The 26092-nt window shown below is 35.7% G+C and overlaps 1 protein-coding gene across 1 annotated transcript; it reads left to right on the top strand.

Moving 5' to 3' along the window:
- On the top strand, nt 1–26092 carry coq8b (coenzyme Q8B). Its single transcript, NM_001424002.1, is given in 15 exon segments — nt 1–91; nt 2669–2850; nt 8147–8476; nt 9157–9223; nt 11474–11545; nt 11651–11770; nt 12334–12419; nt 15070–15210; nt 15298–15379; nt 15483–15576; nt 17628–17769; nt 18062–18169; nt 21190–21255; nt 22233–22319; nt 24513–26092. Coding segments are annotated over 15 exon segments (1875 nt in total). The 5' UTR covers nt 1–90; the 3' UTR covers nt 24810–26092.

The raw sequence follows: 26092 nt of genomic DNA, 5'->3' as shown, positions 1-26092 counted from the left end.
TTCCGTGTCCGGTAGTGTTGCAAAACAGAGGTTTGTGGAGTGAAAGGACACTTCATAGAGACACTGAGGAGACTCTAAACTCTCAATACGAGTAAGTAACGATAACATTACTGGTAGGAAACTACACTGCTGTGATAATTTATGAAGACTGTGAAAGCAACAGTGTAGTTTGACGTGCACGTGAGTAAAAAATGCAATGTTATTCAAAACTTGTGTGTTGATACATATTGGATACATGGCCTGAATGGATTTATTTTAATAATGCAATATTTTTACACTATCATAAACACATATGACAATGTATGGATTGGGTAAATAATCTGTAAAGCGTGTTAACTTTACATCAAACGTAAACTTAGTTTTATCCAATGCTTCTCAACTCAGTCCTTGATAAGGGTGAAAAAATATTCAGATTGACAGAGGTAGAGTGAGTGAAGCTATGTTTCTGTCTAAAAACATTCCTGAGTAAAAGTAAAAATAAGGACAAACCTCGACTTGTTTGTTTAAAAAAGCAGCCTTACAAATATGAAACAGTGAAAGGTCATAGTAACTTATAGAAATAATATTGTCATAAGTATTCGTTTTCTGAGGTAACGTAAGATTAATATAATTATTTTTATTAATAATTAAGATTAATAATTAAAAATATTACATTATATATTTAGTCAGGCAGACATAAAGACATTGAAGTAAAGTTGGTTTCTCCTTAAAATAATTTCAGAAAATAATTCTTTGCAAACTCATTCATTCGTTTATTATCGGCTTAGTCTGTATTTTTAGATGTCTTCACAGCCGAATAAACCGCCAACCCTTCCAGCATATGTTTTCTGCAGCGGATGCCCTTCCAGCTGCAAACCAGTATTGGGAAACACACACACACACACACACACACACACACACACACACACACACACACACACACACACACACACTATAGTCAGTTTAGTTTGTTCAATTGACTCTTTGCTAAGCCACACCTAAAAACTGCCACCCAACAATCATGGCTTAGCAACTGTAGCTACGTGCAGGGGCTCTGTCAAGCTTTCGAGCAAGGGAAACAAGCCACAGCGTTGCACATATGCCCTCCCATATGGCCTCCTAAAAGTTTGGACGGGGTGGTGGAAGTTTTACACTTTTCAAAACCAAAAAAATCAAGGGGAGAAATGCTGGCGTCGATCAAGCTCTGTGAGTGGAGCGGAGTTAAGTTGTGTGGTTCTCGATATTCCTGACACATTCAATGATAGACGACAATAACTCACACACCTCTTACCCTAAACAGATCTAAACTGTGTTTCCTACAAAAATACAAAGCAGGTTATGTTTCACAGCTGTCTTTTTTTTTCCGCCGCTGATATTATAAGCACCGCTCCGTTTAAGCCTTCGCCATAGGAACGTAAGTCATACTAATATCGAATAGGTCATGAGTTATTGATCCGGAAAATACAAATCTGCTGCTAACTTTACTGAACTTCATTTTTCCATCTGTTTTAAGCTACGAATAATTGAAATTACAAATCAACAGAAAAAAACATAACAGAGATATGATACAAACTGAGCACTTGTGATCAATATACTTTACAAACAGCTGTTTTCATTAATTTATAAAGAGCACACAAACAAACTGACAGTAATGGGTAACTTACTGTACAATGTTATGGGTCAATGATGCTAAGTTAATATTCAGCACTAATCTATCAGGTTCCCCTTTCTGGCTGTTCTTTCCATGCGTGTTTCCTCGTCGGTTAGTAACGCTATATTTCATTGCACAACAACAGTTTATCAGGCTTTTTGGCTAAAAATAGAGAAAACACGGTTTAATTTGTTATTATTAGATTATTTTCAAATTTCTCTCTTGCTGTGCATGAACTAAGCTGTTGAATGATCAGCGTATGAGGCGGCTAGGCTAAGCTAGCTTAAATTTTAATTGTATTATTCTCTAATTGGTCGCCTATTATGTGGTAAATATACTCCTGTAATGCATACTGCAGTCCTTTTTTGTCTGTCTGTCTCGTATGTCTCACCTGCTCGCCAAAAGTGACTAATTATATCCCGAATGTCTGACACCAGCGCATACACATTGAAAAAGACGTGCCAGGTACGAAAGCTTGACAGGCGTAGCAACAGTAACTAAGGAGGGCGGGGTTTAGCAAAGGGTCAGTTTGTCTATAGACCAATTACCAACCTACGTCACACGGGTCCCCGGTTGCAAAAAAAAGACAGGCTGCAATGGGAAAGATGTCGTGTTGTGCGGTAGGATGCCGAATTCGAGTCCAAAAATAGAAAACTTAACTTAACTACATATGTATATACACACAAACACACATACTAACACACACATCCTATTAAATGTCCAGTTATAAACCTTGACACCGGTGATGTACAATGTAAATCTAATTGTAAAATGGCTTTTACGATATTTGCAAATTTGTAAATATTTGTTGCAGCACCAAAAATTATTTATATTACAATAAGTATTGCCTGATAAGTTTATATATTGATTACTGTGACGGGCCTGTAAATGAGTGACACACAATACTCACTTCCTCAATAATCACTTCCCTTTCAAAAATTACTTTTCTTGTTAATTTGGCACAAACATATTGATAAAATGTGATATTTGAGTTTTGATATGATGATTGAAGGGCCCTATCTGCACCTGTGTTTTCAGTGCTGCTGTCTGAAGTCCTCCAGGTGTTGAGGGGGGCTGGTAAGGTGGGCGCTGCGTTTACCAGCACTCAGGGTGAGCAGCTCCGACTGATGGCCTGCAACTCCACGTTTGGCGCAGGAATGAAAGCTGCAGCAGAAGCAGTCGAGGGTGTGATGGGAACCGTCATGGGAGGAGGAGACATGGTTAGTGAACACAGAGATTTAACCATATGCATATTTATCCACCTTTTTCGAAAACATGGCCACTGCATTTTACATTATAGATTGCACTTTTAGTTTGGGCGACTTCTGTTTCAAAAAACTGAAACAAATAATTTTAAACAATAAGGGCCCTATCATACACTAGGCGCATCATGTTTGCTAGTTTCAGCTTGGCGCAAGAGTCGTTTTGACGTTTTGCGCCACGCTGTTTAAATAGCAAATACATTTGCCCTCATGTGCGTCCATAGCTGTTCTGGTCTGAAAAGGGAGGCGTTTTGATACGCATTGCTGGCACGTTGCTATTTTGAGAACCTATAATAGTCTGTTCTTTAGATCAGAAACAAACCCGGTCTAAAGTCCAGTGCAGAGCGCGTTAAGCCTAGTTCACACTACAGGATTTTAAACATCAGCAGATCGCTGTGCTGTTCACACTACATGACTTGACTTTGTGTCTTTTGATCTCTGTGGTTTTCACACTACGCAACACTCCGTGAACGATCCACAAGAGGGGGGTCACACACTACATGATCTGACAACATCTCATTTCCCATCAGCTCATTCAAGCTACCAAACCACAGCCAATGAAAATTTGAGGGAGGAGTCGTCAGAAAAAAGCTGAACACTATTGGCTGCTTGTGTGCTGACTACATCACTGACAGCTTTTCAAGCTTTGGAGAAAGCATTTAAAAACATCGTCAAATCAGCTGATTTATCAGTGGATTAATCACTCATCTGCAAGGTTTGAGTGGATAGATACACAGAGAGTTTTTAATTTTTGTAATTTTATAACTCTTTGAAATAAAACTAACATATTTATAACACCCTGCCGTTTTCTAACTATCAGTGTATTTCTTTCTGACATTGTCATTTTTTTTTATTACAAAACAGTAAAGAACTGAGCATTTCTGCCTTAAATTACCATATTGGTCAAAATGACTGCATGCATGTCTGATACTTTTCGCTGTGACTTTAAATATGTGTGCATTTTCTTGCCTGGCAACTTCCTGCTAACATAAACAAAACTTTCTGATGGCAAAAACATCAATTTACTTCAGATATCTTTCAAAACAGCATATTCTGTGCTGTTAAATAGCTCCTGTTTGAAAGTGAAAATGAAAGCCAAGCCTTTAAGTGTTTTAGTATCTTAACTACATATTTATGGGCTGTATTGCCAAAAAAATATTATATTTTTAGGGTAATGGTGTCATTAAATATGATGCCAGACATTGACTGTGCTAACAGACTGTGCTAACGCAGAATGAAGCGAGTGCATTGATGCCCATTCTGACCAATCACAGATGTTTCTGCTGAGCTCCTGAACACACAGGCACGCGGCTCATGCTGATATGCTCTCTCATTGGCTGCAGCTCGTCACTACATCTGACCACACGTGGGGTTGAGTCGGCCGACTGCTCTGGAATATTTAGCATGCTGAATGTTGGATTTCCGTCTGCGAGGTTTAGGCGATGCGTCAGCGAGCCTCGTTGATGCGTTGCTCAGTAGTTCACACATAAAGAGCGGCGAGCGCCGAGCACCCGCAGATTTCTTCACGATCACAGCCCGATCCTTCGGCGAGCTCGTTAACTTCCAAATCGGGCTCAAATCAGGCTTAAAATCCTCTAGTGTGAACTAGGCATTAGTTGTGTGCCTCGCTTACACACTGCTTAATACACACAAGATGAAGAGCAATACGCAAATATCTTTACATATGAAAAATAATTTATATATTAAGGATATAATAAGGATATATATAGGATATAAGTATAAAGGATTAAAATATTACAAAACATATTATTTTCTAGCCTACATAAATATAAAAACCTTTCATGCCTTCTTCATCTCGGGGGGGCTTTTTCAGTTTACTCGTGACAATTTGCTTTTGTATAATGTTATTATTATTAGCAGTATTGTTTATTATATCCATATTTATATTTGTTTTATTAAAAACAAGCTTAGATATGCCCACCTGTCAGTTTTTTTTTACCAAATGGGGCACAGCTGTGTATTTGAATATAACTCATTTTTTTTACCACACTTTGTTATTATTGTTCATTTATTCGTTTGCTGGAAATTAGAACTACATTTAAAAAACAGTTTCGAAACAAATCTTTGCGCTTAACAAACAAAATTAATTATTTATAGGCTAATTGATGTCTGTGCGTGCAAGGTTTCCCTATTCAAGAGAGCGAAAGTGAAAGTAGATAATGAGAAGGCCTTATGACTTTGATTGGTTTATTCTGAAAACACACCTATAACTCATTAAGAAAATAAGCTCAACCCTTTTAGACCAGTGATGGGCAAACTTTTTAGACCCAAGGGCCACATCAAGTTTTGCTAACCAACTGAAGGGCCACATGTCAAATCCTTTAAAAAGCAACTTTTATTTATAGTGGACAGAAACATGTCACATTAACACAAAATAGATGTCAAATGAATTTGCACTGCTATTTATATTTACTTATCAATCATCATGAAACAATACAATAATCTCTTATAGAATATAATGATGATAATAATAATAATAATAATAATAATGTAATACTAGAATAGAAAATATATTGTCTAATAGAAAAAAAATCTTATATTAACACATTAAAAATAATTCTTAAAGTTTACTATTCAGTCAAATTTACAATAATCTAATCTGCACCGCTTTTAGAATTATACAGATCAATCATCATAAAAATGGATAAAGCAACAAATCTTTGATAAAATAACTTTTTAAAGTGGATGTATGCTTGGAAAATATATTATATGACAAAATTAACACATTTAACCAGCAGTTATTATAAAATTTGGGTCAATATCACAATAATCTCATTTGAGCTTGTATTAATATGCTCATATCAATCAATCATAAAACTATGAGATAAAACAGAAGAAGAATCTTTGTTTTTCCAAGTCATGTTATTATAAGTGTGTTAACGTGAACAATGAGCTGATTGCTAACGTGAAAAATACCCAGCTGATTCAGTTGTTGCCGACATGAAAAAGCGCACCTAGCTGTGTGCTCGGCCCCTTAGGTTGTAGTCTTTAAAAACAGCAATATTTTCTTGGCATATTAGACTTACCGCTTTCTGCCCGATATTGGTGAGGTATTTTGTTGTCCATTTTTCCTTAAACAAATGACATTCAGAGTCCATTTTTTTGCCTGATTTTACATAGGGTTCACTTATAATTGCTTAATTAATTTACTAATTCTGAACCAAACCGTTACTCAGAAGCAGCATTTTTAAAAGTCCCTTGTGGGACGGACGAAAGTGTTCAGCGGGCCACATATGGCCCACTGGTTGTAGTTTGCCCACCTCTGTTTTAGACCATTCGCCACGGCGCAAAGCGGATTTTTCCGTCCTTATCTTAGCAAAATTGGATTCTGACACGCCCTGCGCTTTGCACTTTGCGCATGGATCGTCAAAATAGAGCCCTTCGGTTGTGGATCAAATAATCCATATACACTACCTGACAAAAGTCTTGATGTTGTTCCCAGTTGTAAGAGCAACAAATAATATTTTGACTTCTAAAGTTGATAATTTGGAAAAGTGGCAGAAGGTAGATTTTTCAGATAATTCATTTGTTGAACTGCATCCCAATCATCACAAATACTTGCAACCTGCATGGACCCACAATTTTCACAAAAATCAGTCAAGTTTGGTGAAGGAAAAGTGATGGTTTAGGGTTACACTAAGTAAGGGGGTGTTCAAGAGGTCTGCAGAGTGGATGGCAACATTAACAGCCCGAGGTATCAAGACATTTGTGCTTCCCATTACTGTACATTACAAACCAGAGGATAGGGCAAATTCTTCAGCAGGATAGAGCTCCTCCTGATACTTCAGCCTCCACATCAAAGTGCTTGAAAGTAAAGAAGGTCAAGGTGCTCCAGGATTGGCCAGCTCAGTCACCAGATATGTTGAGCACCAGATTATTGAGCACGTCTGGGGTATGATGAAGGACTCATTGAAGATGAATCCAAAGCATCTTGATGAACTTTAGGAGTCCTGCAAGAGTGCTCTTTGCCATTCTAGATGACTTTATTAATAAGTTATTTGAGTCATTGCAGAGATGTATAGATGCAGTCCTCCAAGCTCATGGGAGTCATACACAATATTAATTCTTTGTCCACTGCACCGTGACATTATATTCTACACTGTATATTATTCCTGTTAAATGACAAGACTTTTGTCTAAGCAAAGTCAAACCTTACTGTCCAAATTAATTAATTAAAAATCAAGACATGATCTTATTTTATTTTGGTAAAAGTCATATAAGCCACTTCTGATACCAAATGATCAACTAGAAGTCAAGTTGTTTTTTGTTCTTAAAATTTAGATAGGCAACAAGACTTTTGTCAGGTAGTGTACAAAGCTTGGTGCTTTTTTTTTTTATCCGTCATGAAAAGAAACGTAAGCTTGGTTTTTAAGTGTGACCAAAAGCCTTTTGAGTTCACCTTTTGTTCTTCCAAATTATTTTCTCATTTTTTTCCCTGCAGTACAGTTATGTTTAATATATGTGAATAATATTGCTGCAAAAAATCTTGTGTTTTTGTGGTTATTTATAGTTTTCTCAATTTTTAAAAATAATTTCTAATAAGTAGTTTTTTCCTGTTAAAGGAACAATCTGCATTTTTTGAAATAGGCATATTTTACAAGTTGCCTAAAACATTTGTGTTTTACCATTGTTTTTTTTTTTGTCCATTCAGCCAATTTCCTGGTCTGGCAGGAGCACTTTTAGCTTCGTATAAATCATTGAATTAGATTAGATCATTACCGTCTCATTCAAAACATTTTTTCCTGTTAATGTTTGATATTTTCTCCTGCTGCAGCTATGATACAGCAGCAAAGTTCCTTTATTATTACACAAGAGTATAGCTCCTAACCATATTGACCTAGAAAAGAAGCAACATTTAATTTTCCATTGCTTTTAGTACATGATGAAATTACGGAAGTGTCAAGCTTTAAATGGGAAAACTATTAAATCTATTTTGGATTTTTTTTTTTTGTGAGATGCTTATGGTCTAATCCGATTCAATGATTTATGCTAAGCTAAGCTAAGCTAAAAGTCCTGGAGTATGACTTAATCGATGTAAAAATAGTAAAACTTAACTGTATAACTCTAGGGGACTTTAAAAGTAGCCTAATTTCAAAAACCGTGGAGTGTTTCTTTAACAATTTATTGGACGTTACTATCATAGTTCGCAAAGAGCAAAACGGGGGAAGATATAAATAGACAGAAATAGAGACCACTTTGCTGATTATATCTTATTTTAAATGAACATTTTCAGACTTCTAAGACTGATGAGTTTGCTGGAATTGAGAAGTGGGAGGAGATGGACCTGGATGAAGCTGCAAAGTGGTCGGTCGCCTCAGAAATGCCACCAGACTTTTCCAGTAAAGAAGGAAGGGGTGAAACATCAGAGACACCTGTTGGTGCTGCTACTGGCACCATTAAAGGAGCCGGCTGGCCTGCTCAAAACACTCGATTCTTGCATGTTTCAGCATCTCAACACCATTTTAGGTTTGTCCATGACTCTATAGTGGCCAGGTTGAGTCCTGAAGACATTCAAAGGGCAAGGGAGGCAAAACAGAACATTGCCAGGCCTGTTAGACAAAAGGTGAGGACATCTGAAGTTTTTTTTTTTTTTGTGTCAAACATTACAAGGACATTTTAGCCAATAATGAAAAATGAACTCATCCTCAAGTGGATCCAAACATTAAATGCAAAAGATGACATTTTGAAAAAGTTTAAAATGTCCATCCTTTGACTGCCCTAGTTGGGAAAACAAATATTGAAAACAAATATTATCGTCAAGTCATGGTTACAGTTCTCCAACTTTCTTTAAAATATCTTCTTTTGTGTTTAACAGAAGAAAGAAATGCATAGGTTTGGAGCAAGTCTAGGTTGTGTAAATGATGACAGAAATTAAATGTTTAAGTGAACTATTATTATTATTATTGTTGTTATTATTATTGTTGTTGAACTAATATTATTGTGGAGAATAATAAAAGGAGAACAAGGTAATCATATTGAGAATCATTATTCTTATCTAAAACTTTTTTAGGAAACCTTTACATCAAGGCCTTTTTGTTATAAATAATTACCCTTTTAACTTGCATTGAGCAATTTTATTTAGTTAAATTTTTTATGTAGCACTGGTATTTTCGAATGTATTTGTCAAAGAACCTTGTTTATTGTCTAATCTGTTTACATTTTAACTTTTACTACTTTTTTGTTAAATTAAGTTAGTTTAGAAACTGCTTTAATGAGAATATTTTATTGCTTTTACTTTTTCAGCTTAATGAACGAGCCAAAGAAAGGAAGGTACCTGCTACACGCATTAGTCGACTTGCCAATTTTGGGGGTTTGTGATTTTTTTTTTTTCATTGGTAGAACAATGTTTTCTGTGTAACTTTTATATTTTGTGGCAAGTAGCCATGTAATAAGTGGGATAAGTACATCCAAGACCTGTTTTTGCAGAATAAAGCTTTTCAGTCTTTATTTTATTTACTTTACTTAGTTTGGCTTTACTCGGTGATAACCTCTTGGATGTACTTTATCCTTAACTTAACAAGCATCAATCTGGATTTTAATAATCTATAAGTAAATGCCAAACTACAATTGATACTTGCCATGCAAGTATTGTTCATTTTTTGTTATATTAGCAGGGCTTAAAGTATTCCGGCAATATTTTAGAGCTTGTGCATGCTGTTTAATTAGGGATGCTTAAAATATTCGATGACCGTTAATGTAATTTGTAACCAATAATGGCATCAGTTTTACTATTAAAAGATAATAATTTACACATTTTTTAAGTTTGGCTGCATAAGGAACCGATCACAGCGAAAGTGCTTTTTGCGTTCAGAGGGACATCTTTTGAATTGTTTACTAATAGGCGCAAGTGTTTTAACGCTGCTTATGCACCGTGCACCTTACATTTAGCTGTTGCACGCTGTGTGCTTAAGCAGAAAAAGCATGTTACATCAGTCGCATCTCTTCATTCTTCAATCCATTGAAAGCACTGCAGGGTTTCTGTTGAGGTGACTGCAGTGTTTGTGTTGTCAAGGTCGACTATGGGCAACTTTTAATGATGTAGGAGAGAGACTTGTTGCTGTTTCCAGTTATCCAGACTGTATATACTTTAAAGAGCTTGAATATCACAATAGTATCATTCATTCATTTTCTTGTCGGCTTAGTCCCTTTATTAATCCGGGGTCGCCACAGCGGAATGAACCGCCAACTTATCCAGCACGTTTTTACGCAGTGGATGCCCTTCCAGCCGCAACCCATCTCTGGGAAAATAATATTATTAAAAATTACAATTATACCAGACTCGCGCACAATACGGGTCAGCTGATTCAGTCTTTACCTAGTGACATACAAAACAGCATTGCGCTTCTTTTTTTTTTCTTGTCAACATAAAAGACAGTGCAGTGCCCCTTGGATTTTTAGAAAATAAGGCGTGTTCTTTGTGATTGTCCCCTACATGTGCAACAAATATTTGTTAACTCTTGGGACAGTAAAACATGCAAAATCACGGGTCTACAGACTTATTTGCCAAAGAAGCAAAATGAAAGAAGGATAATTCTGGTCAGTTTGACACAGACGAGTTGACATATACCAGCGCTGATGCTGATCGCCTGGAGCCGCGTCATAAACTCAACAGACAGGCTTTTGATGATTTAGTGTAGACTACAACCAACAAACCAACCTTTTTTCATTTATAAAATGACAGTTATAAATAGTTCTTATATAATATCAGTTTTTAAAATGGCCTACATAATCTACTAATCAAACAAATCCAAAGATTTTCTTGATTTTTGTATAATGATAACTCTGCACCAAACTGAGCTTCATTTTACAGCTTATAAAACGTGTGCAAATTAATGCAATATTATATGTTAACAACAAAATTGTTATACAAAAAGTCAGCATATGAGCCTTGAGGTTCATTGTCATTTTCTTTTCATCACGCAGCGTGCGCACACATGAACCAAGTCATAATCACATATTAAGTCATAATCATAATACATAATCTTTATTCCAATGACTTTTGTTAAAAATGTTGATAGAGGTATTGGAAATAATAATAACAGCAGAATATTAATTAATACAGTTTTTCCAGTGAAGTGATCGATTTGAGGTAGCCTGATATTTTTATTTGACGGAAGAAAAAAACTACAGCAGACCATCAGCCTCCTCTACTGTACCAGCTCCATCTACTGGTCCAACTGTTTTAAAAAGAAAGAGTTTGCAGGACGTTGCTTACAAACCAGGAAAAAGTGTTAATAGCCTTGATTTCACTTCTAATCTTTAGTATAGCAGTTCAGTTCTTTAACACTTAACTTGTTATTTAAGCACTTGTTTAACACACTCCCCCACCCCAAAAGGCTCATGAATTTTTATTTATTTATTTATTTTTTTTAACTTAAAGCCCTGTATTAGTAAATAGACAAAAACTCTTTGGCTTGAGAGTTAAAACTGTTTGAGACATGTTTCTTACATAACAATTTACTGTAAGAATTATTTTAATTCCTTGCTCCAAGGTTGTGAACACATTTTAGTAATACCTTAGTAGTCTTCACTGCAGTAATGCTTCAACTATCTTTTGTAGGATTAGCTGTTGGGCTTGGCATTGGAGCCATTGCTGAAGTGGCGAAACAATCTTTTGGTGGAAAACGCTCTGGTAGTATATGTTTGTTAGCTTTTGTGTAGTTTAATATTTCTTGTCTTGTTACTTGGATTAATTATTTGACACTTTATTTATATCTCTTGTGCCTTTGTCTTTTAGAGGTGGGGGCTCTTTTAGACTCTCCTCTGCTGTCGGAGGCCAATGCAGAGAGAATAGTGAACACGCTGTGTAAGGTTAGAGGAGCGGCCCTCAAGATTGGACAGATGCTGAGCATTCAGGGTACATGGTTGATTTTATTGTGAATAATCTGATACTGTGTGCAATTATTTGTTCATATAACTGATAATGATGCATAAATATATTTTCAAGAGACCCATGTAATGAGAAATTTAATCCAAAAAGAAATTTTTCACTCGCCCTCAGGTGGTTCTAAATATTTTTAGGTTTCTTTTTTCGGTTGAACACAAAAGATTTTTTAAGAATGTGACACAGATGGTGATTGAAAAAAAAAATACTATGGTTGCTGGTAGTCTGTGGTTTCCATCATTTTCTAAAATATCATCTTCTGGGTTCAACAGAAAAAAAAAAAAAAAAAACACTCACAGTTTTGGAAAAAAAAAAAAAAAAAAGGTGAGGCATTGAGGACACTGACAGTTTTTGTTTTGGGTGAACTATCTCTTAAACTCCAGATGTTTTCTGTGTTGCGCAATACTATTTGGAATAAAATAAATATTATATTACAATATTATTTCAAAAGCACAAAAAGAGCTGTATGTGTTCGATTGTTTATGAGTAGGAAAATGCCCACTGTTATGTTTCTAATTTTTGTGTTGCCTCAATAGACAATAGCTTCATTAACCCTCAACTTCAGAAAATATTTGAGAGGGTTCGACAGAGCGCTGACTTCATGCCAGCCTGGCAAATGCATGTAAGTTACTCAAGCTATTACATTGCTATGTAATATATTACATATCAATATTGGTACATATTTACATAAATAAATGCATAAACGCACACAAGCAGGGTTTTGTGAAATATTTACCACATAACTAAAACTCAAAAAACATTAGAAAACATTAAGAGACCGTTCTATTAGTCATGGTAAGATTTTTAGGTTTCATAATTTCTAGTTCCACCTCATTTATATATTTGTATTTATTTTTTCATAGCTTTATTTCAATAAATGCTCAAATTAGATACTTTTTCAAGTCCAACCCTTTGTAGGAAGAAATTCAAAAGGTGCTCATGGACATTTACTTAAAGAAGTAGTTTTTCCAAAATGTCATTATTACAATGCAATAACATTTTCAATGTAAAAAGCTTCCCTTTAGTATGGCCTATTTTCTTATGTAAAAAGACAATGATTTATATCTTTAGACACTATATGTGAATTTTTATTAAATCTTCGATTTTTATCTTATTCTTTATATTATTTATTTTTGTTGATGTCGTTTTATTGTTTTAAACCCATGTAATATAGAAAGATGTAAATTTGATCTGCTTTTGCTAGGAAATATCCATAAAATCTGATATGGCTATATATATATATATATATATATATATATATATATATATATATATATATATATATATATATATATATATATATATATATATATATTTACACACACACGCATACACACTCTCTCACTCTCTCTCTCTCTCTCTCTCTCTCTCTCTCTCTCTCTCTCTCTTATTTAAATGAAATATAATTCTCTTTATAGCTTGCAGAAATAACAACACTTTCATAGATAATCTTTTTTCCCCACTCTGTCCGCATGAGAGTGCTAGTGCATTTTTTCTTTTGCCTAGTCCCTTTATTAATCAGAACTCGCCACAGCGGAATGAACTGCTAACTTATCCAGCATATGTTTTACACAGCGGATGCCTTTCCAGCTGCAACCCAGTACTGGGAAATACGCATACACTCTCACATTCATACTCCTACACTACGGGCAATTTAGTTTATTCAATTGACCTAGACCGCATGACTTTGGACTGTCGGAGAAACTGGAGGTCCCAGAGGAAACCCATGCGGTCACGGGGAGGACATGCAAACTCCAAACAGAAATTTCAACTGACCCAGCCAGGACTCGAACCAGCGACTTTCTTGCTGGTAGGTGACGCTGCTAGCCACTGAGCGACCATGTCGTCGCTTGTGCATTTTGTACATCATGGATGTACAGTATTGATGCCTCATTAGTTGCTGTTTCTTAGTAAGCTGGTATTTGTAAGCTATCTGATATATTTGAAATGTCAACGGCTACTCTGTGAAAACTTAACAGCAAGCTGTGCATCTTCAAACTATAGTTAAACACACATATGAATATCTACATCTGCAAAACCCACAAAGAAATCTAAATAAATAGTAATATATGCAAATGTCATGTGCGACATACAAGTTCATATTTGGATTTCACATATATTAAATAAACACTCACCAGCCATTTTATTAGATACACCTGTCCAACTGCTTGTTAACGCAAATTTCTAATCAGCCAATCACATGCCAGCAACTCAATGCATTTAGGCATTTAGACACGGTCAAGACGATCTGCTGCAGTTAAAACTGAGCATCACAATGTGAAAGAAATGTGATTTAAGTGACTTTGAACGTGGCATGGTTGTTGGGCTGGTCTGAGTATTACAGAAACTGCTGATCTACTGGGATTTTCACGCACAACCATCTCTAGGGTTTACAGAGAATGGTCTGAAAAAGAGAAAATATCCAGTGAGCAGCAGTTCTGTGGGTGCAAATGCCTTGTTAATTCCAGAGGTCAGAGGAGAATGGCCAGACTGGTTCATTCTGATAGAAAGGCAACAGTAACTCCAATAATCACCCGTTACAACCAAGGTGTGCAGAAGACCATCTCTGAACACAACACATCGAGCCTTGAGGCGCATGAGCTACAGCAACAAAATGCCACACCGGGTGCCACTCCTGTCAGCTAAGAACAGGAAACTGAGGCTACAATTTGCACAGGCTCACCTAAATTGGGCAATAGAAGATTATAAAAACATTGCTTGGTCTTATGAGTCTTGATTTCTCCTGCAACATTCTGATGGTAGGGTCAGAATTTGGCATCAACAACATGAAAGCTTTTATCCATCCTGCCTTGTATCAACGGTTTACTGTTCTCAAATGGCCTCCACTGTCACCAGAACTCAATCCAATAGAGCACTTTTGGGATGTGGTGGAAAAAGAGATTTGTGTCATGAATGCGCAGTCGTCAAATCTGCAGCAACTGCGTGAGGCTATCATGTCAATATGGAGCAAAATCTCTGAGGAATATTTCTAGTAATTGTTGAATCTATGCCACGCAGGATTAAGGCAGTTCTGAAGGCAAAAGGTGATCCAACCTGGTACTAGCAAGGTGTATCTAATAAAGTGGCTGGTACTGGTACTGTATTTGCATATATTACCAGTTCAGAAGCCAAAAAATATGATTTTGGTAAACTAATACAATACAAGATGACGGTGTTGAGTAACGCAGCATGAAAAAGTGAACACGGTTTTTATCAGAACTGCCATTTCAGACGTTTAGTTGTTGTTTGCTGATATTAACTGATTTCTGCAGAAAGTGCTTGAGGAGGAGTTAGGCTCTGGATGGAGGGAGAAACTCTCATCAATTGAGGAAAAGCCTTTTGCTGCTGCCTCCATTGGACAAGTTCATCATGGAGTTTTGCCTGATGGGAAGGAAATCGCTATGAAGATACAGGTCATAGACTCGATTTTTTTCTAGATTAAGAATATGTATCGATATGACACAGCTAAACAATACTTTTTTGTTTGTTTGTTTATACAGTACCCTGGTGTTGCTGAAAGCATTCATAGTGACATCAACAATCTGATGTCTGTTCTGAAGATGAGTGTTGTTCTGCCTGATGGTGAGCACTGGCTAATGCTTTCACTTTTGAGTTTCAGCAAGATGAAGTGTGCATGTCGTAAACCTTAACATGAGAGGTAAGTTCTGGTGATTAATTTCTGCAGGTCTGTTTGCTGACAGTAGCCTTGAGGTCCTTCAGAGAGAGCTGGCATGGGAATGTGACTATGAAAGAGAGGCGAAGTGTGCCAAGCGCTTCAGGTATACTTGACAATAATAAATATCTATGATATCATATCTATGTGGGCAACTTGGTGGCTCAGAGCAAGAAGGTCACTGGTTTGAATCCCGGCTGGGTCAGTTGGATATTTTCTGTATTGAGTTTGCATGTTCTCCCTGTCAGTTGAAGATTTAGGCATAGGCAATAAAGACGATCGCCCAGGGCAGCATCTTGCTAGGGGCAGCACAAGGAGACTGCAAACAAAAAAACGTGCCCCAGTATAAGCTTTGAGATACGATTTACTTTATGCAAATATTAATTTAGAGTAATCCCAGAATAAAGACTTTAGGGACCATTCACATTGGTTGTCTTTTGCATGTGCAAAATTGTTACTGTATGTGCAACCAAAACAACACTGATGAAACCAAACTGACGCATGCGCGTAGAGAACCATTCACGAGCACATCACGCGTTACTTCTGTGGATCACGGTTGTTTACATGCACAGGGATAAAATACGCGCCACTCTGGGGCTGTGAAACCGGAGTAACAGCCTTTTATGCAGAGATGTCGACACACAGCAAGTGTTGCAAGTCAACAAAACTAAAGTTACATATATTAAATAGGTTATTGTATATGTTATAGATAATATGAGTTATATGCAATTGAAGTCAGAATTATTAGTCCCGCTGTTTATTTTTTTCCTAATTTCTGTTTAACGAAAATATTGTTTTTTTTTCAACACATTTCTAAACATAAAAGTTTTAATAACTCATTTCTCATTGAACTCTATCTTTGCCATGATGACAGTAAATAATATTTGACTAGATATTTTTCAAGACACTTCTATAAAGCCTAAAGTGACCTATTATATTGTATAACAGTGGTTTGTTCTGTTGACTATCAAAAAAATTGCTTAAAGGGGCTAAAAATTAAAAACTGCTTTTGTTCGCCCAGAGTAACACTTAAACCAGAACCGCCACTGCTCCCTGTTTTGCCGTTGGTTTTCTCCGGGTGTTCCCGTTTCCCTCACAGTCCAAAGCCATGCAGTACAGGTGAATTGAATAAACTAAATTAGCCGTAGTGTATGAGTGTAAATAGATATTTCCCAGTACTGGGTTGCAGCTGGAAGGGTATACGCTGTTAAAAACATATGCTGGATAAGTTGGAGGTTTATTCCACTGTATCGACCCCTAATGAATAAAGGGACAAAGCCGAAAGATGTTTTTAGAAAGATGTCTTTTAGGCCCTCATTAAACTTTGTTTTAAAGGGATAGTTCACAAAAACAATTACTCATTCTCTCTCAAGTGGTTCTAAACATTTATGCGTTTCTTTATTGTTTTAAACATAATAAGATATTCAGAAGAATGTTGAAAACCACTGTCCATTGACTTCCATAGTATATTTTTTTCTACTATGAAAGTCAATGGCTGCTGTTTTCCTTTTTTATTAACATTAATTGTAATTTTTAGGGAGTTTTCACCTTTATTGGACAGGCCAGTGCAGAGTATAGACAGGAAAGTGACAGTGGTTGCCATATTACAATATTCTTCAAAATATCAGCTTTTCTTCAATAGAATACATAAGCTCCTTTGAAACTACTTGTGGGTGGTGAGTAGATGATGAGTAAATTAGATATTTTTGGGTAAACTACTTAATTTAGATTTTGAAAGAAGATTTTGTCAAAACTAAATGCAGGTGTAAATAGAGTAAAAAAAGCTAATAATAAACAAGTAATTATTGACAGAATTAGAATTTTTCAACAAAGTAACCCTTTGATTTGTAGGAACTGGAAAAGCACAGTTGAGTGGTCATGAACACAATTGGTTCAGAGAAATGTATTTGCTTAATGTTTTTCTACAGTGCTGTCTTTTCTTTTGCATGGTTCCTTGTGTCTGTTTTTTATGTAAACCGTTCTTGGTTTGTTCATTGGCCTTTATAATTAAAAACTAAAACGTATTCTTTTGTTGCAGTTTTTTATCTTAGCCCTGTCTATTGTTGATTTGTGTTGCTTAAAAAGATATTAGAAGACTCTTTAAAAACACACATGTATGCTATATTAACATTATGTGATTTTTCTTCACTGTCACAGGAATTTGCTGAAAGGAGATCCAGTGTTTGTGGTGCCTGAGGTGTTTGATGAGCTGTCGGCTCGTCGTGTGATCACTATGGAACTAGTCAATGGAGTTCCTCTGGATCGCTGTGTTGATCTGGACCAGGAGACTAGAAATGAGGTAAACTGAATGCTTTTAGCTTGACATTTAATAATAATAATAATAATAATTATTATTTTTTATTATGTTATTATTAATGCTATTTTTGCTTTATTGGTTTAATTTCGCACTTATTATGTTTAAATCAGATGTACTATTTTAATGTGTAGTAATCAATTGTTAGAATTTAGTAAATGCATTGATTGTCACTATTTCTCCTGGTTTACAGAGATTTGTTTGCCTTCTATGTTGTTTTACCGTGTTTTAGGAGGAATTTATGAACGAATAATTCTCCTGCAATTGTATTCTGTAGATCTGTTTTAACATCCTGCAGTTGTGTTTGAGAGAGCTGTTTGAGTTCCGCTTCATGCAGACGGACCCTAATTGGTCCAACTTCTTTTATAATAGCGAGCAGAACAAGGTGAGCAACCACTACATCAATGATGGCAAACTTGTGTATGTAAATCTAGACATAGTTGATCTACGGTATCTTTATCTACACCTTTAGTCACAAACGGGCTGCTATTACATTGAAAATTATTAAACTGAGCAGTTTATGTGGATGATGGTTGTGTAGAAATATCCACAAAGTTTTGGAAAAGCCATGGAAAACAGATATCTGTTTACTTGAATATAGGTTACTTCTTTACTGTCCTTGGCCAATCACATACTCTCACATTATTGGTGTGGTGTAAGCATTATCGAAATCAATTTTACATGGATATAAATGTAAATTGAAACTAAATAGATTGTTGTGTGTTTTACGATATGCTGTAATAAATTTGAACTTGCATTGTTTTTCTTTTACAACGCAAATGTAGACATTGCATGAAACATTAGGTCATGAAAATTTAATTGAAAGTCATGGAGAAGTCATTGGATTTTAGTAGTAAAAATTTATATGAACCCTGGGTCTAACCATTTCCTTTAAGAGTAAGTTACGTCGCGCCATGGTGCATTTGCCATTTACATGGGTAAATATGTAACTTTGTAAGTGTAAATATGGAACGCTTCACTAGTGAGAAAACAGTTAAACAGACCATCTGCAGTGCAAGGATAAAGAACGTGTCTGCTCCATTTGGCTTCTTTACTTTCTTTTTACTTTACTTTTACTCTTCACTCCTTTACTGTCGTGGAGTAAGAAAACAGTGTTGAACTCACTCCACTGAAGACATCCATCATTCAACATATTCTTTACATTACACAACATACATTTATTATTTCCTTTGTTAAGCGCAAAGATTTGTTTCAAAACTATTTCTAAATTCAGTTCTAATTTTCAGCAAACTAATAAATGAACAATAATAACGAATTGCGGTCAAAATTATGGAAGAATTATACAGTGTCATATCCAAACACACATCCTGTTCTTATGGTGATGCATACGTCTCCAAAACCTGAGAGGTGGACAAATCTAAATGTGTTTTTATTGAAGCAAATATAAATATGTATATAATAAATAATGCTGCTAATAATAACAATATTATCATAAAAATGCAAATTGTCATGAATAAACTGAAAAAAGCCTCCCGGGCAAGAAGAGGGCATGGAGGTAATGTTTTTTATATTAAATATTAGTTTCTGTAACAGTTTAATTCTTTATTTTTTTTTAGATATTTGTGATATTAAGATATATTGATATAAAGATATTTGTGTTTTGCTGTATATCCTGTGTGTATTAAGCGTTTGAACCTGGATAGTGCCATAACTAATGCCGAGTTCAGACTGCATGATTTTCAAACTAGTCGTGTCACAGATGTTTTCACACTGCATGACTATCTGGGCTTGCGTTTCGTCGCTGCTTTGTTTACACTGCAAGATTGTTCGGCGACAGGGACATTCACATTGCATGACTTTACTATAGGGAGAATCGCCGACAACTTCGTCCAAACTACGTCTCACAGCCAAAAACATGTAGTATATCTTTTGTTATTAACTACATAATGAGAAAGAAGCCTTTAATGGGGTAGAACATGTACATGTTTGCTCACCTGGGTTTAAAGGGAATTAGCCATTTCTCCTCAACTTAAGTTGATAATAAGCTAATTTCTTTCTCTATGAAACGTCAAACAGACACGGTTGCTCCTGAGTCCTGTCAAACCTCCACTAGTTTTTCCTCCATTTCGTGGGTCCAAATAAACCGAAAAAGATCGCTTTTAACTTCTCCCCCAGCTTCCTGCTGGCCTGCAGCAGGTACACACACGCACACACAAGTGAAAGCTGCTCTCTCATTGGCTGTAGGCGATCGCTAATGTTATTTTCAGTCAAAACTCAATTCACAAGGCATGATTTGAATCGCCGACAGCTCCAGATATTTAGCACGCCAAATATCTCACAGGCATCGGCGACTCATCGGCGATTCTCTCAAATCGCGTCTTTGATAATTCATACTGTGTGATTGTCACTCACGTGCACGAGCAGCGATTTGCCTGTGATTTCAGGCATTTGTCGGCGATTTATCAAAACCTGTCGGCGAGCCAAAATCAGAGCTAAAATAGGCATAACGCGTTCTTTGCCCTGCACTTTAGGCCTGCTATTGCTTGGTCAACGGCACGGTCTAATTCAGTTTCTCAAAATAGCAACGCACCAACAATGCACCTTAACACACCTCCTTTCTAGACCGGCACACCCATGAGTCCACAAAGTAGTGAAATTGGATTTGCTATTTAAACAACATGACACAAAATATGAAATTTAGGGTTGCGTTGGGCTTAAAATAGCAACAAATCGCACCAAACACATCTAGCACCTTATTATGACAGGTGTATGATAGGGCCCTAAGTATTTAAAAAAGAATACGATAGCCATTTTCACCATTACTAAAAAGTAAATCATCTTATTTAAAGCATTTCTGTAGAATCATGTGAATTTCAGTTTAAATGAACAATTTTAAATAGAAAATTGTATTAATTTGTAACTTTGGTGTGGAGTTTGCATGTGTTCCCTGTGGTTGTGTGGGTTTTCTCCGAGTTATCCGGACAAAAGTCTAAAGACATGTGGTATAGTTGAATTGGGTAGGCTAAATTGTCCATAGTGTATGTGTGTGAAATGAGTGTCTGGATGTTTCCCAGTGATAAGTTGCAACTGGAAGGGCATCTGCTGCGTAAAACATACGCTTGGCGGTTGGCGGTTCATTCAACTTTGGCGACCCCAGATTAATGAAGGGACTAAGCCAAAAAGAAAATGAATGAAGGAATGAATAAAATAAATTCTAATTCTGTTTGACAGTGTTACTCTTTTTGCTGCATGTTAGTATTTCCAAAAACCTGTTAGCATTTAAAATCTTTTTAACCCAAACATTTTGGACCGCAGTTTCTGTTGCCAAATTTCTTTAGGTTCTTAATTGCACGTCTGATATCTGTGAGCTGGTATGCTTTTCCATCTCTTCCAACGGAATCCTTGTTTTTTCTAATGTGAAACTTTTGTTCTCCACCGTAACAGATATTCTTGTTGGATTTTGGAGCCTGCCGGGATTACCCAGAGTTATTCACAGACCATTACATAGAGGTACTTTGAGAATATTAAGTTATAAAGTTATTACTATGTGATGTGATATGAAGACTTTTTGCTGATGGGGGAGAGTATACCCAAAAATAAAAATAATTTCTTGTAATTTATTTACCATCACATCATCCAAGATGCTTTGATGATGTGAAACTTTAAACTTATTATCAGCTGTAACTGGTGTCAGCATTTTGATAGTCAAAAAATTGTACCTGTCAAAAAAGGACCTCAGTAAGACCTCATTGTATCAAAAAGAGCCACTGGTAATAATTTTGTTGCCTGTAAATGTTTCTTTTTTAATACTTCCATTGGCTTGCATTTAATAAATCAACACAGACACCATTTTTAGGTGACATTTTTGATAGTTTACCCAAAAATGAAAATTCTGCCTTCTTTTACTCAGCCTTCACTCGTTCCAAACCTGTTTGACTTTCTTCTGTTGAACAAAAAGCAAGATATTTTAAAAACTATAAGTAAAGCTATATAAAGCTATAGTTTCTCTACTATGGAAGTCAATGGTTGCATCTTTCTACCCCCCCCCCTAAAATATCTTCTTTTGTGTTTTAAAAAAAACATCTAAAATGCATAAAGGTTTGAAATCACTTGATTAAATAGAGAGTAAATTTTCTTTTTTTGGGTTAAATGTTCAACTGAAGAAAAAAGTTAACTACTGTACATCTTGGATGGCATAAGAAAATTAAACGGCACATTTTATTTTGGGGTGAACTATATCTTTTAACAGGACTTCTATTATAAAACAGAGTTCAGATCTAAATATATATGCATTATTTAAAAATTCTAAATAAAGCTGACAATGTAAAATAATGCAACACTATAATCTAGACTACTATTTGAGTATATGAGTCCAACTCTTTGCACAGAAAAGAACATTACTACTATTATTCTCTCGTTTCATGTACCTTGTTTGAAGTGTGCACATTATTATATCATATTTCCTTTAAAATTATGACTATTTCAAGGTGGTACATGCCGCATCAGTCGGAGACAGAGCTACAGTTCTGAAGAAATCTAAAGACCTGAAGTTCCTCACCGGCTTTGAAGCCAAGGTTTGTGGATTTATACAACATTCAATTATTTCTCAACAATATTATATCTCTAAGGAATCAAAGCTATTAATTTCTTAAAGGGACTGTTTATGCAAAACTGAAAATACTGTCAACATTTTCTCCCCCTTCACCTGTTCCAGATCTCTTTGTCTTTCTTTTTCCTGTTGACAGGGTATCCGCGGGGTCTTGAAAAGTCTTAAATTCATTGAAATATTATATTGTAGTTCTTAAATCATTTTAAACTGGTCCTAATTTTCCTTTGCCTATATTATGCTACCCAATCAGGCTGACACCCACCCAATCACTATCATTCCATCTCAATAAAAGATTTAACAAAGTAGCCTCTATGTATTAACTCTATTTACCATCTCTATTTCTGTTTATAAACATGTGGTTAAATTAGCTTCCTTATAATAACATTTAAAAAAAAATGCTTTTTAAAGCGTTTTAACTGGACGGAAAAGTCTTGTGTAAGTCTGAAATTCCATTATGATGGCTTTAAAAGGGTCTTAAGTTTTAAATTTGACTTTATGAAACATGTAGCATCCATGTGTTGAACACCAAAGAAGACATTTTGAAGAATGCTGAAAACCTGTAACCATTAGCTGTGTCCCAAATGGCACACTATACACTATGCACTCATGCACTATGTACTTATGCACTTACACACTCAACAGGGTAGTATATGTATGTAGTGTCGTCCCAAATGGCACACTAATGTTATTTTTACTAAGCGGAAATTCAAACCGTTTCCCTGATGACGTTTGACGGTTGCCAAATCATTTAAGTAAACGGCCGAATTATCAAATAATACCTGCCGTGAGTGTTGCCGCAATCACTATCGGGAGGCGCTATAATCACTCTCGTAAAAGAATTTTGCTTTCACCATCAAAATTAAATAAAGTTATTCAACATGTGCGTCCGATAGCTCCGCCCCTTCCGCTACGTAAGCAAACCTGCGGTCGTTGAGTGCGTGAAGTGTCCATCATTACATCATTACTTTAGCGGCTGAATCAATGCATCATCCGGGTAATTAAAGTGCACTTATTATTTTTAGAGTTTTTAGTGTGAACGCACTACTTACACTATTTATACTACAAAATGGCGTAGAATAGTGCATAAGTATACGATTTGGGACGCAGCTATTGACTTCCACAATACTTGTTTTTCCTAAACTGTATAAAAAATCCATTCTTTAAAATTATTAGTTTTATAGTATAGTATATTTTGTGTTTCACATAGTGTTTTCTGTTTGTTTACTATTGGGAATTGCATGATAGCAGTTTTATCTCTGCTCTGTTGACTTTCAATGTTAAAAATTATTATTTAATATTCTTAGTGTCATGATCACTAGCGATGCAGGCTTGCTGGTAAACATGCAAGATCACACGGACTACAATTCTGTCACTTTATGAACCACATGTCCCATCATGCACCTCACACACTCCTGTTTCCGGATCTCCGATGATCACACACACACACACACACACACACACACACACACACACACACACACACACACACACACACACACACACACACACACACATATACCTGGTATCTGATCAAAAACTGATTACATGGACTATTTATACAGCTCACATTCCCACATTCTTTGCTGAGTCTTGTTTTGCTGTTACATTACAAAGTTTTCTCTGTGTCAAGTCTTTCTGTATTTTTTAACCCTAGCCTTCATAGTTTGCTTCTTTGTTATTGCCGCCTGCACTGATCTTATCGCCTGTGACTTGACCTAGGACTATGCTTCTGGATTGCCTTCATGCTACTGTTTGTACCTGTTGTCCGTTGACTACCTGACCATTCTCTGTTAACTAAAGGTGTGCATTGGTCCTCATTCCATTGTCACCTGACTTCCTGGTTACAATTAGATTACAATGTTAGATAATTGATTAGATGTTATTTCAGAAGCATCAAAACATCAAGATCCCATAATGCAATTTTAAAGCAAAGCAAAAAACAAAAAAACAAACAAAAAAAAAACACACCAAATAGGAAAAACTGCTATTCTAAAAAAATTTTTACAGTGTACTATGGAAGTCAATGGTTGCAGGTTTCCAGCTTTCTTCAAAATATTTCCTTTAGTGTTTGTCTGAAGAAAGAAACCACTTTGACGGTGAGTAAATACAGAGTACATTCACATTTTTGGGTGAATTATCCCTCTTCTGTTTTCCACAGGCATTTGAGGATGCGCACGTGGAGGCAGTTATGATCCTGGGCGAAGCGTTCGCATCTGCAGAAGCATTTGACTTCGGCACTCAAAGCACCACGCAACGCATCCAGAGCCTGATCCCAGTCATGCTCCGCCACCGCCTCACTCCTCCACCAGAGGAGTCCTACTCACTGCACCGCAAAATGGCCGGCTCCTTTCTCATCTGCTCCAAGCTGAAGGCCCGCTTTTCCTGCCGAAACATGTTCCTCGATGTTTATAACGCATACAAGAGACAGCAACAGGAGAGACGCAGCCAGGTTTAGAGTTGTTTTCTTGTGGACGTTAATTAACTGAACGGACTTTACTGCACTACATGTGCAGTATTTTCTTTTATGTGTGATGGGAGTGAATAATTGGGTGGTTTATTTGTGTCAAACAATTAAGATGTTTATTTAGATTTACACACTACAAGACAAATTTTTGGAAAGGCTAAGATTTGTTAATGTTTAAAAAAGACAATTCTGCTCACCAAGGCTGAATTTATTTGATAAAAATAACAGTAAAATCAGTTTAAAACATTCAATTTTTTTAATTACTAAATTATTGAATGTAGTTTCAAATGTAATTTGTTGCTGAATTTTCTTCATCATTAATTCAGGTTTCTGTGCCACAATCCTTCAAAAATCATAATATAATGATTTATTACTATTATTATTATTATTATTATACTATTATTATTATTGGTACAAAAACACTGATATTAATGATTCTTACAGTTATCAGTGCTGAAAATGTTTTTTTCTTGCTTCATAGTATCATGGAAAAAGATGCATTTTATTTTTAGGATTTTTTTTTGATAAAGAAGAAAATAATAGTTTTAATTTGTGTTTTTTTTTTCATTTAAAATATTAACCATGTGTAAAAATATAGAAATAGTATAATATAAATAATAATAATAAACTTTTAGAATTTCAGCACTGTTAATTGTAAGATTTATTGGTATTAGTACCAATAATACTACTATTTACTAGTACTATAATAACTGATCATAAATAAAACCGCAAATCATCATATTTTAATGATTTGTGAATGATGTGACACCGAAGACTGGACGGAAATTCATCTATGACTCACTGAAATAAATAAAAATTGAAACTCCATTCAATAAGAAAACAGCTATTTAAAAGTGTAATAATACCTCAAAATTGAATAGTTATTTGATGAAAATTTTATTGTATTTTTCTTCAAATAAATGCAGTCGCAGTAAGCAGAAATGGTATCTGTTAAAACTTTGAATAAATCTTGCTGTTTCCAAACTTTTGACTGGTAGTGTACAAGTGAGGAGTTGAGTTGTTCAGTACTGCGCTGCTGTATCTATGTGCTTCGATAGTTTCTCTTCTTTTCACATTCTCCTTCACTTCTAATTGAACATCTCGCTGAGCATATTTGTTTATACTGTAGGCTGTTAGTATCATTGCAAAAAAGCTTTTAAAATCTGGACATTGCAACTAATTGAAGACTCTAGCTCCAATTGAGTGGCTTGAAGAAGTCTGTGATGAAAGATGTGCTTCTTACAGTGGAATTAAATGTAACAAATTGAATTGTA

This window comes from Danio rerio, chromosome 15 (assembly GCF_052040795.2).
Source record: "Danio rerio strain M-AB ecotype USA chromosome 15, GRCz13ab, whole genome shotgun sequence".
Lineage (NCBI taxonomy): Eukaryota > Metazoa > Chordata > Actinopteri > Cypriniformes > Danionidae > Danio > Danio rerio.
This window is presented reverse-complemented; position numbering and strand designations above follow the sequence as displayed.